General features: G+C 43.7%; 2 protein-coding genes across 3 annotated transcripts in view; both read right to left on the reverse strand.

Annotated features, from left to right (window-relative positions):
• The window catches only part of ddx58 (DEAD (Asp-Glu-Ala-Asp) box polypeptide 58), a 102,121-nt gene extending 89,089 nt beyond the window's left edge, over window positions 1-13,032 (reverse strand). For both annotated transcript variants that reach the window (XM_038804122.1, XM_038804120.1), the window contains exon 1: window positions 12,874-13,032. The gene's annotated coding sequence lies outside the window, so the exon portion shown is untranslated. The remainder of the gene's footprint in view (window positions 1-12,873) is intronic.
• On the reverse strand, window positions 129-13,097 carry LOC119970100 (E3 ubiquitin-protein ligase Topors-like). Its single transcript, XM_038804119.1, has 2 exons — window positions 12,975-13,097; window positions 129-3,825 (listed from the first exon to the last, which is right to left on the reverse strand). The coding sequence occupies exon 2, from the start codon at window positions 3,820-3,822 to the stop codon at window positions 685-687; it is 3,138 nt and encodes a 1,045-aa protein (XP_038660047.1). The 5' UTR covers window positions 3,823-3,825; window positions 12,975-13,097; the 3' UTR covers window positions 129-684.
• Between the last annotated feature and the right edge of the window lie 76 nt (window positions 13,098-13,173).

A 13,173-nucleotide genomic window follows, 5' to 3' on the forward strand; every position in this document is an offset into this window, starting at 1 on the left:
CAGTCAATCAAAAGGTTTTTCATTCAGTACTGTCATCAAAGGAGTCTGAAAATATTGCACTTCCTGTGTAAGCAGCTCTCACTGACACGCACACGAGCTTTAGTTTTATCAAAACTATTCTCATAAAATGATTTTAAAAACATTTTATTGCCAAGCCAATTGCCAGTTTTGATTGTTCTATATATTTGACAACTATTTTAGAACATTCAAGTCCAATTATTTACAGTCTATGCATTACGTGATTATCGACAGTCTGGAGCAGTTAAATTGCAAGGTTGTGTGATGTACTTTTGGCAATAATACAGATGAAAAGAAACCTGTAACTTGTTTAAATAGATAAATCCACACAACTTTTAAGTCCCACCTTAATACACCATATTTATAAAATTTTCAATGGATAAGATTTGGCATAAGAATCTACACCTTCTTCGTCACTGTCGAGCAGCATCTGCACACGATTGATCTGTACAGTGCTACCAGTCTTGCCACAAGAACTTGTACATAAGATGCCAGCTTGATGACCACATACTTCGAATCCTCCTTGGTGCCACAGTATGAATCTAATATAATTCCCTGGGTGGGTAGGAAACTGGAGGGGGTGGGTGGAGGGTTGGGGGAAATGGCTGGGGGAGGGGGCCAGAGCAATTTCCAATTTCAAGCCAACATTGTCTTGCAAAATATTTTTCATGCATTTTCCGTTGGGCGGCTAAATAAGTTGGCTCCATTAATGAACCTCTTTGGGATTTTCAATATCAAAGGTGGCCTGTCTGAAGAGCTTTTAGGAAGAGTATTACTTGGCGAAGAGCAGTGTTGTCCATGGTCTCTCTCTTCCCCTATGAAACTCCGGGGATAGTCAACATTGGTCACTGGACTGACATCTTCTTGGTCAAGGCGAGTCTGTTCGTTTGGATTTGGAGGACTAGGATCAGAATCTGCGGACAATCCACACACGTCCAAAGACTCAGTGCTCGTGTGCCTGATGAAAATATTCGGTGTTGTATCAGAAAGTTCCTGAGGTTCCAGGGTTTCAAGAACACACTTCTCAACAAGTTCAAAATGATCATTAAGGAGGTTAGTGGTTGTGTCCACAGTGCTGTTACCATCTTCCATACTTGTAACAATTACATCGCTATCACTCTCAATGGTTATGACAAGGGGTGAATGACATTCACTATCAGCCTGTTCACTGCTCTTTTCCCTTTTCTGTTTCTTTTTGTGTTTCCTCTTCCTTTTATGGTGCCGACTTGCCTCGGTTACCTTCCCCTCGTACACTATCTCCACGCTTACACTTCTTTTCTTCTCCTTGTGCTTTTTCACCTTTGGCTCATTGCCCAGTGTACTCTCAAGTAACACAGAGCCACTTTTCGAGTTACTGCTGCACTGTGAAAGAGGGCCAGGAGAACTACCCTCCTGTCGGGGCAACATGTGAATTTCTGATGATAAATGAGCAAGCTGCAAACTTGCACTTTTGCTCTCTTTATTGGAGGAACTTTCCAAATAATGAGTTTTGTATTTACGTTTGCCCCCGGGTTTCTCTGGTCTCATTTTATCAGACCTACCGGAGGTTGCTCTAGATCTGGTACTGGACGGGCTTCTTGATCGATAACTTCTGTACTGGTAATAAACATCATCCCTGTGGCTACTTGGGCTTCTGAAGCTCGTACTTTCAGAACTAGATCGAATTCTATAATCCGAACACGGTGATCCTCTCCTGTGGTGAGTTCTGTTTCGATTTACAGAATCATGGCCATCGCTCGTTCTATTATGGTAAGTATATCTTTCCCACTGATAAGAGAAACCCCTGTTTCTTTCCTGGTATTCCCTCATGTAGCTGTATGCCCTCTCCCGACTTCTGGACCTCCTTCTGTCTCTAAGAGTAGCATAGCCTCTGCTCCAAGAACGCGACCTAGCTCTATGCCTGTAAACAACAGTGTCACTATTCTGTGACCTTGTCCGACTTCTGGTGATTGGTGCTCGCTCTCGGTTCCTTGATCGCCTCCTGTCTTGAGTTTGATGAGCATGAATTTCCCTGCTGCCTGACCTGGCCCTCTCTCTTGATGAAGATCTGTCTTGGCCTGCTCTTCTGCTTCGGTTTTTAGCTTGATGCTCACCTCTGCTGCAAGAGTAAGCCACCATGGCTCTGTCCCTGGTGCTTGATCTCTCGGTCCTTCTAAGATCATGCTTGTCTCTACTATGTGATCGGACTCTTGATCGATCCTTCGAACTGCCTCGACCTCTGCTTGACATCCTCTCCCTGTGTCTGCTTGAACACGATACACTGCCCCTAGAATGGGAGTTCTTATGACTGTGGCGCTTATCTCTTTTTGATTTGTTACTCTTTTTCTGTTTCAACGGCTTTCTTTTCAATCGCTCCCTGGACACGGACGATCTAGCTGACGATGATCTAGTTGACGAGGACAAACTGCTGGTGCTGTGGAATCGTAAATGTGTGGGCTGCTGGACAACCTCGGTGCTGGTAGCCTGTACGGAAACTTCAGAGTCGGAGCTCAGCTCAATAAGTTCAGGAGTCCTTTCAGCTAAAGGCTTCATGTAACCGACTATTAAGCAGTCGTCGACTGAGCGAGCTGGGTTCTCTTCCTTTGTGCCTGGATCAGACTTTATTGACACCGCAAGTAAAGAGGATGCAACCTGTGGTGGCGTCTCCTCAGAAACAGCAGAGGTTTCACCAGGTGAGGAGTTAACAGATTCCATGGTTTCTGCCACTGAGTAAGAAGGACCAGGCGTTTCATCATCCCATGTTGTCTGACTTAGGCCAAGAGGTAACTCTGCGGGATTGGGAATGGGTCTATCTTCTCCTCGAATGTTAGCGGTATCAGGGGATATTGTGATTACAGATAAATCAGAGTCACTTTCTTCCTCGTAGGATGGAGCCGGGCAGTCATAGTTGGCCCTCTGGTCATACGATTCCATGTTGAATGGTGCCCGTGCAAAACTTGTAAACTCGTGCAAGAAATGTTCTGTGCGGCTGAGTAAGAAGGGCCTGAGTTCACCCTGAAAGGCCTGGCCATCCATGTCATATCGGACAATGTTTGACATGATGATATGTTGCACAATGTTGACCACAGAGCCATGGGAGCCAAATAAGACGCAGAGTTCCCGTTTCAACCACGGCATTAGCCGGTGAAGACAGGCGGCGTTGCGGCGGAAGAATTCAGCAGAAATGTCTCGATACCGACCCCCATCCTGGATATTCCTGACTCGCAAACCCGACCGGTACAATTCCCGTCTAAAGTTGATCATCTCTTGTTCTTGGACCTGGCGCGTGGATCTGCCTTCAGATTGTGCTCTCCTCCGGGCGCCCAGTCGTAGCATCATCCGATGCAAATTGGGCCGCTGATGTGCCCGGGGCTGCCGCCCAAGTGTTTCGAACACCACTCCATTGTCCGGCACTACGGGGAAAACCGGGGACCGCCGAAGCTGACGGCTCGAGCGGCGCTCCCGGGTTAGCGTTGTTCGGTACCTAAACCTCTGCCCACCTGGACTGGCAAAGGAGCCATTCTCTGTTGCCTTCAATACATACTCCTGAAAGTCATTCTCGGTTCGCACACTGTGGAATATGGAGTTGAATGGTTGCTTGCATAGGGGACATTCAGCTTTGTTTCGAGACCATTCCTGAATGCAGCGAAAGCAGAATTTGTGAAAACAGCGATCGATGTAAGACATGTTGTCAAATCTGTCAAGGCAGATGGGGCATTTTGCATCCGGGGATGCATCAGCCCGGACCCCATGTGGAATCTTGCTGGTTTCAGGCTCTGGTGAACACTGGTTCTCTGTGCTTAAATCCTCTGTTGCAGACGCCATAATCTGTAAACCAAAAGTAAAAGATCCAAATGAAGTACTTCTGAATCCATACAGAAACAAAACGATGAGAAAAGATGTCATTTCCCCCTGTAAAATCCAATTAAGTTAGCCATGTATTGTACTGTACAGGCAGGCTGGAAGTCAGGTTCCAGACCTCTGCCACTCATAGCCAGGAGGTTCATGGAGAGGGGGGGGGGGGGGGGGGGGGGGAGAGAGGAGATCTGGTGTACCCTCCAGCGGAGAGCTGCAAATATCTGAACCCAATGTACAGTTGAGATTGACCAGCTCAGATTTTTAGGAACTATGACGAAAACATAAGCACAACCAGTCTGTGCCACCTCTTTTAAATATAACAAAACAAGGATTTGGCTTAAAACATACAGGCAGGATACAAAATGTACTTTATAGGAGGCATCTTGATGTACCATGCCTTGCCTTTGAACAGCGATTTCAGAGCACCACCTGGCAGGTTGCATTTCTCAAATGTACTATTTAAGACACCACTATCTTCAGCATAAATTGGTTGTGGATTATTTATATACATGTTATAAAAAGGCACAAAGGAGGTTTACAAGGATGAAGCCAGACTGAGGGGCTATACACATCAGCAAAGATTGAACAGGTTGGTGTTGTTTTCTCTGGAAGGGATTCTCCGACAATCAGCAGTTGAAGCTAGAACTGATGTTAATTTTAAATTGGTGACAGATAGATTTTTGTTCAGCACAGCAAAGGTAGGTCTATAGAGTTAGGTCACAGATCAGCCATGATCTCATTAAATGGCGGGACAGGCTCGAGGGGTTGAATGGCCTACACCTGTTCCTATGATAATGGAAATGCAGAGATGATGTTTCCATCTGTGGGAGAGTTTTAACGTGACTCTCAAGAGTTTCAATGGTTTATTATTGATTGATACGGAATTCAGGAGAAACGTCTTGAGCCACAGGATGGTGATGATGTGAAACTTGCCACCGGGAGTGGTTGAGGTGACTTGCAGAGACACATTTAAGGGAAAAAAACAGATAAACACATTGGAGGAAGAATTGGAAGGAAACAACGAGAGGGTGAGATAAAGGTGGGAAAGACTTGCATGTTAAAGGAGCTGCAATAATCTGGGATTAGAAAGTTTGATCAAAAAGCATGAGCCCTGGAAATGAGAAAAGATCAGTTTTCTTTTTAGAGAAATTTTTTTTGCTGTTAATTAATTGCTCATCTTTTTACATGGTGTATATTCTGAATCAGTCTAGGTAACCTGTACACTCTGCAGCCCTCCAGGTTAAATAATTACCCAGACAAGCCTATTTCACAGACAGATGAGCTTTTCTATCTAGTTGATTCTGCATCGCACAGTCCCCTATTTCCAACAACTGCATGACTTACAGCTGAGTCGGAGATTAGGTTTGCAGCTATGCTGCTTGACAGCACCTCCCAAACCTGTGGCCTTCAAATTACATACCATCCAAAATTGAAAATTTTGCTGCTCTTTCAGTGTTATTTGCTCAAAATTCTTGAAGTCCCCCAAAGCACAGTGGGAGTACCTGCACCATATGGACCGCAGGGGTCAAGAAGGTGGCCCATCACCAACTTTATGGGCAATAACTGCTGGACTTGCTAGTGATGCCCAAGATATTAGTACAAGAAATTGTACTAGTACACATAGGTGTTTAGATTTTCACGAAGGATTGATATGATAGCGATTTCAGTTGCATGCATCAAGTAAAACTGCAATGTGAACTTTCCATTCAAGGCCATTCCCACTTAGAATACGCAATAAATACCCGTCACTGTAAAACTTTACACAAAACATATTAGCACTTTGGAAAATGTCCAAATTGGAATACATTCTAAATCTGCTTTTCTCAATCAGGAGGACCACTGTGCGCACACAACCACTGAACCGGAGTGATTGAGCTGCCAGCCTTCTCTTTCCCCATTAGTACTATCTCTGAACCAATTAACAATAGAATTAACATGGCGCTGAGGACCCGGGTTCGATCCCGGCCCTGGGTCACTGTCCATGTGGAGTTTGCACGTGTCAGCGTGGGTTTCACTCCCACAACCCAAAGATGTGCAGGGTAGGTGGATCGGCCACACTAAATTGCCCTTTAATTGGGAAAAAAAAATAATTGGGTACTCTAAATTTATTTTTTAAAAGTCTCAACGGAAACTGTCTTGCGGCTGTAACCATTTACTTGGGAGAGTGGTAAGATTGTGTAACTTGATACTGCAGGGAGTGGTGAGGCAAAAATTAGATATATTTAAGAGGAAGTTAGCTAAACATGAGACAGAAAGGAATAGAAGGATATGCTGATAGGATGAGATCCAAGTAGAGTGGGAGATTTGTGTGGAGCATAAACACCAGCACAGACCAGTGGGGCCGAATGGCCCTGCTCATCCTCACCAACATCTCATAGCTGATAGGCTAAATTGCTGGTTGCCATGTTACTTGTCTTTTCAAATCACTATTACAAGCGAGTCTCAGTATTTCACTGTGCTGACAACAGCACAGGAGAGAATCAGCTAAAATGGATGGACAAGGAATACCGATCAACAGAAAGGATGCAAAGACGGGCAAGGCGATCGCAAAATGTTTTATTGAAACTGAAAGCCAGAAAAGTGGTTAAGAATACTTCCATTACAAAGCACCAGTTTTCAATGCAGTATTATTACTCTGCTGGAGATTTGCTACAGGGCAACTGCTGACTGTAGATGGACTCATCTGGAATGCAGACATGCTACACTATGGGGTTGTGCAGCAGCTTTGAACTGATACTTTAGAGCAAAGTACTATAGCTACTGCCTTTGCAAGAACTCGACGACAGAAACATTTCATCGTGATCAAACCTTTGAACCACAGCAGACCTTCAGGTCAGAAGCTTCAATCCCAGCAGTTGACTAATAAATAAATAGGAGTGTATTTTCTCGCAATGAGATTGTCAATTTGGAGGATGAGGGTTCACTAGATATTTAGGTCGAGATTTGCCCCAACACATTTTTCATGCAAATTTTGCTACGTAGCAGAGAGAATAGTTTCATCGCCCCAGTCTGCAATGCAAAATGTCCAAACTGAAAGAACTGTTTATTTGCTCACTGCATCAGACCATTTTTAATACTTTACTGTGATATCAAGGTCCGTTACCTTCATGTGTCCCTAAAAATGGTTTTCCTGCTGAAACACTGATAAGAACTGGTATTTTAACACTTTCACGGACTTGCAAATGGGAATATTTTTCGTGTTGCTGTAATTCTGACATTAAGAAAGCCAAGGAAAAAAACGTGTTAAGAAGTCTTATTAAGGAGGTTTATTGAAAGCTAAGGTTCCCTTCAAATACATTGTGGAGAGTACAGCACCAAAATCTAATCTTACTTTTGTGCGATGCTTCCTCACCCTAAACACATAATTCTGCCCAACCACCTGCATTCACGGATATGTAACTCTGAACTTACGAGGTTGACAAAAATTGCTTTAACGTTAAAAAGATCAGGAACGGCAAAATGATATTTGTGCATCACCCAACTAAGATTGTACTGCCTAGTTTCCTTTCCTTTAAACAAGTTTGGAATTTGGTAACATTTGCCAGTAAGCACCTTAACATGAATTTGAAGTGTAAAATAATCTAATAATAGCCAGTAAAATCTTTTGGTTATGAGCCAAAGATTAGGGATGAGTAATAAACACTGGCTCGCCAGTGATTCCCACATCCTCTGAACATATCAAAAGAAACATTTTCATTTATCTATTTGGATTGGAAAATTAATACAACTTTGCCCTAGTTTTTTTTAAAAAAATCACTTTTATTAGCATGTGCACAGATTTTTGATTCATCAGAAACTGTGTTTAGTTGCATGCGGAATATTTAAACAGCCTAAATCAGACCTTCTTTCAAATGCTTCCCAAAAAAAAAAAGAGTAAAATTAGAACTTGTGTGATGACAGGAACTGCACCTTCACACAAAGAGTAGTGGAAATCTGGAAAACTTTCTCCTCCAAAAAGCTGTTGAGGCTGGCAGTCAATTTAACACCGAGAAACTGCTTGATAAGATTTTTGTTGGCAAGGATATTAAGAGTTATGGAACCCAATCGGGCAGACACAGTTAAGGTACAGAGCAAATTGAATGTTGGGACAGGTTCGAGGGACTGAATGAATGGCCTCTTCCTTTTTCAACTTTTTATGTTCAATTCCCAGGGGCAATTTAGCGTGGCCAATCCACCTACCCTGCACATCTTTGGGTTGTGGGGCGAGACCCATGGAACACGGGGAGAATGTGCAAACTCTACACAGACAGTGACCTGGGGTTAGGATCTAACCTGGGTACAGTGAGGCATCAGTGCTTACCACTGCACCGCTCCTGAATGGCCTCTTCTAACATTGCATATGTCTATCATTGGTGATTGCTGAACAGTGAAAAGATCAGAGCTAGTGAAGCTACCTGAGCTATTGAAATATTTTCAGACAGGAATTTCTCAAGCGCGAAGTGTTGTAAATGGATATGTGCAACTGAAGGCTGGGCTACCAATGGAGAGATGGACAAAGCCAGGGATGTTTGAAAGAGGTCAGAGTTGAGATGACAGTGATGGAGTCATAGTTTTACAGCACAGAAGAGTCAGACCATTGTCTTTGTTGGTTATTAAGCACCTATATATTCTCGTCCTATTTTCCAGCACTTGTTCTGCAGTCTTGTATGCTATGGCGTTTCACATGCACCAGGAGTAATCCAGGATTTACAGGCGGGTGAAGCGAGATATTACTGTGGGAGGTTGTAGGGACAGGTCGTGACTGTGGATGGAATTGAACCCAAAGACAAGCACGTTTCTGTACAGTTTGAGCACACAATCTTGAAGTAAATCACACGGTCTGATCCCACATTAATAAGCATGCATACAAAAAATTACTAAAATCACTTTATATATTGTTTAAAAAGTACACAAGCAACACTTCTCTTCAAAAGAATCCAACTTAGTACATAAATAACATGAAGGTCCTTTATCAATAGGAAGGTTCATGCATGGGTGGGGTCAAGGAAGAAAAGGATCTTTTTTCCCCATTTTCTTTAAATTTAGATAACCCAATTCTTTTTTTCCCCCAATTAAGGGACAATTTAGCATGACCAATTCATCTACCCTGCACATGTTTTTGGGGTGTGGGGATGAGACCCACGCAGACACAGGGAGAATGTTCAAACTGACCCGAGCCGGGATGAAACCTGGGTCCTCGGCTCCGTGAAGCAACGGTGCTAACCACTGTGACGCCGTGCCGCCCTGCAGAAAAGGATCTCGAGTACAAGTACATTAAAGAGTTGTGCCACAGGTTAGATAGTCCATTAAAAAAAAAAGCAAACCAAGAACAAGGGATTATTTCTAGAGGGGTAGAATTAAAAAGTAGCCACTAGCTACGTGAAGCAAATAGGGAGTCCAGATGGTATTCTTTTTGATACATCAAAATGATTAATCAACACCATGTTGGGCAAGTGATCTCAGTGCTTCAGTTTACACGACATATGCTGCATATTTCACCCCGAGTGTTTGTTGGTAAAATGCCTAGAGTGTATATTGGTCAAGAATGCTTTACTTTCTTGGTTATTCAGCGGTGGGAAATCTTTGTTAAGTAAGTACAACCCTGAAGTGCATTTACCAGTATTTTGTGAGCATGTGCAAGAAGCTTTCCAATGAAACTGGTGCCTGTGGCTAAAATGGTTTTATGGCAGCCATATCTAGTAAATAATTTCTAACGGACCACATAGCCACGGTGGATTATTAATGTGCATTCTCGATGGATTTAATTATCTTTCTGTAAGGGGAAAGGGCAACATAACACAAAACGCTCTAACTGTGGCCTAACCACAGATGCATAGGGATTTATCAGTCTTGTAATCTATGGCTTGATTTATAAAGCTCTAACTCGTTTCAGGGTTCTATTTAGCCGCACAAGGACTTTCCAGGAAATTGTGTACTTGAAGCTCTGGAATTTGTTAATTCACACCATAAATATGTGTCATTAGCAAATTTTAATATTGTGTTCAAATCATCAATTGAGAACAAAATTGGACAAAGTACTCCAATCCTCTTCCCAGTGATTCACACAAGTCTTTGATTTGCCTAACCACCTACCATATGCAATATACGCATGAACTCTGTAAATTGTGATATATATGCATTCAATCATGGAATCAGAGTGCAGAAAGCAAATTGGCCCATAGCACACGTTGTCAGTTCTTTAACAGAACTATCCAATTAGTTGTGCTCCTAAAGTCCTAGATTTTCTCCTGTCAAAGATTGATCAATTTCCTTTTGAAAATTACAATTGAATCTGCTTCCACCGCTCTCTCAGACAACGCCTTCCAGATCACAACAAACCACTGCTTAAAAATTTCTCACCTCACACTGGGCTCTTTTGCCAGTTACCTTAAACTTGTGTCCTCTGGTTACCAACCCTGCCATTCTATTTACTCATAGTAAACTCATAATATTTATAAACCATGATTGAATCTTTTCTCAACCATCTCTGCTCCAAGGAGAACAATATCTGCATCTCTAATCTCTTCATGTAACTGAAATCTCTCATCATCTGTCCTGTTGTTTATTGGAGCTTTGGCTTTTAATAATAGACAAACAATCTTTGAGCACTGAAACAGAGTTTGAGCAGCGACAGATTCAGCTGGTAAATATTTCAACTTGCCATTTAATTTTGTAAAATAAATTTAGAGTACCCAATTCTTTTTTCAATTAAGGGGCAATTTACCATGGCCAATTCACCTACCCTGCACATCTTTTTGGGTTGGAGGGTGTAAGACCCACGCAGACATGGGGAGAATGTGCAAACTCCACACAGACAGTGACCTGTGAGGCAGAAGTGATAACCACTGCACCACCTTGCAGCCCCAACTTGCCATTTCAAATCGCAACGCAAAAGTTTAAGAGTAGACCTGATACAGGTACTCAGAAATGAAGGGGTATGGATTGAACAAGTAGGGAGAAAACCTTTTCACCTGGTAAATTGATCAGTATTCGCAGAACATAAATTCAAAGTAGTTAGTAAAAAGTGGGAGCTGGGGGGGGTGCAGGGGAATGAGAAATTTCTTCTGAAGATTGTTGCAATCAGGAATGTATTGCCTGAAATGGTGGAATTGGATTCCGGCACTTTTTAAAAGGCAATTGAACAATCATTTGAGGAACAATTTGCAGGGTTATGGGGTAGTGTGGGTGCAAGGTGTAATGGACTAGCTTTTTCATGGAATTGGCAGTACAGTGGATTGAATGGTCTCCTTCTGTGCTCCTTCTGTTCCCGTAGCAGCCTCCCCGAACAGGCGCCGGAATGTGGCGACTAGGGGCTTTTCGCAGTAACTTCATTTGAAGCCTACTCGTGACAATAAACGATTTTCATTTCAAGATTCCAGTTCTGGTGTCATTCTGCTAAATCTCCGCACCCTCTTCAAGGCTTTTGATACCTTTCCTAAAGTTTGGTATTCAGACTTGAACACAATACTGCAACTGATTAAGTAGCATTAAATGTTTAACATAGCTTTCTTACTTTTCTATTCTATGCCTTATTTGTAAAATCCAGGGTCATATATGCAGTCTTTTCTTTAGAAGCCATGTCATCTTGCCCTGACACCTTCAAATGTACACATCGATCAACTCGTTTAATTGAGCAATGATCGTTGCATTCAGACTTCAGCTGACAATACAGGAACAGGAGGCAGCCATTCAGCCCTCTGTTCTGCTCAATCAGATCACTGCTGACCGAACACCATCCAGCCACCATATCTTCTCCAGCAAAGTAACGTATCATTCTCCTCATTTACAATAAATTAATTGAATCCCATGTACAGCGGTTCATGAGAGAGGGTTACACACTTCTAACACCCTTTTTGTGAAGAATTGTTTCCTCACTTTTTACATAGAATTTACAGTGCAGAAGGCGGCCATTCGGCCCATCGAGTCTGCACCGGCTCTTGGAAAGAGCACCCTACCCCTTACCCAAGATCAACACCTCCACCCTATCCCCATAACTCAGTAACCCCACCCAACACTAAGGGCAATTTTGGACACTAAGGACAATTTATCGTGGCCAATCCACCTAACCTGCACATCTTTGGACTGTGGGAGGAAACCGGAGCACCCGGAGGAAACCAACGCACACACGCAGAGGATGTGCAGACTCCGCACAAACAGTGACCCAAGCTGGAATCAAACCTGGGACCCTGGACCTGGGAGCACTGGTTCTGATTTTAAAGTTAATTTGGACCTTCTCACAGACAAAGGAGAAATAGAAACTAAACCAACTAATACCATTGATTAATAGCTGGGATCAAGGAGATTATTTTATGAATTATCTTATGAAGGTTGGGCGCATAAGCCATGGGGAGTTTAGAAGAATGGAGAGGTGATCTTATTGAAACATTTAAGACCCTGAGGAGATTTGACAGGGTGGGCACTGAGGGGATGCATCCCGTTGCAGAACTAGGGAACGCCGTTTGAAAATTAGAGACACCACCAATTTAAGATGGAGCTGAAGGGGAATTTATTGTTGTTCTCTCAGGTAATTTTCTTCCATAGTGAGCAGGGGAGGCTGGGTCCCTGAATATATTCAAGGCAGAGGAAGGCGGGTCCTTGACCAAGGGAGTCGAGGGAGGGAGGTGGAAGCAGGGGGGGTTGGAAAGCCAAAGTAAAAAATGGAAATTTCTGGAAAAGGTTCAAGCCGGCCTGGCAGCCAAAGACTGAAACAGAGTTGGACCGTCGAGCCCAACTTGGCTCTTCGTCGGGAAGGTTGGGAAAAAGGGGGAGTCGAGGTTACAAGAAGACCAGGCCATCATCTAACAACAAAATTATTTTGTTATAATCAATGATTACAATTACCCTAAATTTTGTGTTTAATGGGTGGTGGGGTTGGATTTGGAAACCTGGCCTTTTGCTTTTGCTGTCTGGTCACCTCAGCTCTGCAAGTGGTTGCAGGCAGTGGTCACTCTGAGTGACCGGCCTGCCAGCCCGCCCTGGGCCTGCTGTTGGCCTGGGCCTCCAATCCCCTCTCCCTCCCTCAGTCCCTGGGTCTCTTACCTGCAGCAGCCACTCACTCCCCCAGCCGTCCTCACACTTCACTCCGATTATAAATTATTTTAACCGTGTTTCAGTTCTTTTTTTAAATAATGCTTTAGTACCCCGGCTTCTTGATCCGGCCGCGAACATTTGCTCCCGTTATTCCCACTCAGGGTCGCCCTCAGCCCGGGACAAGCCGCTGCCTGTGAGGGGGTGACACCATCACACAAGCGCGATGAGTGACGGCGTCGCGCTGGCCGCCGGGATGCCGGCGGACCGACGCCGGAGGACCAGCGCCGCGCCGCGCCCCGCTGGCCGCCG

This window comes from Scyliorhinus canicula, chromosome 8, assembly GCF_902713615.1.
Source record: "Scyliorhinus canicula chromosome 8, sScyCan1.1, whole genome shotgun sequence".
NCBI classification, from domain to species: domain Eukaryota; kingdom Metazoa; phylum Chordata; class Chondrichthyes; order Carcharhiniformes; family Scyliorhinidae; genus Scyliorhinus; species Scyliorhinus canicula.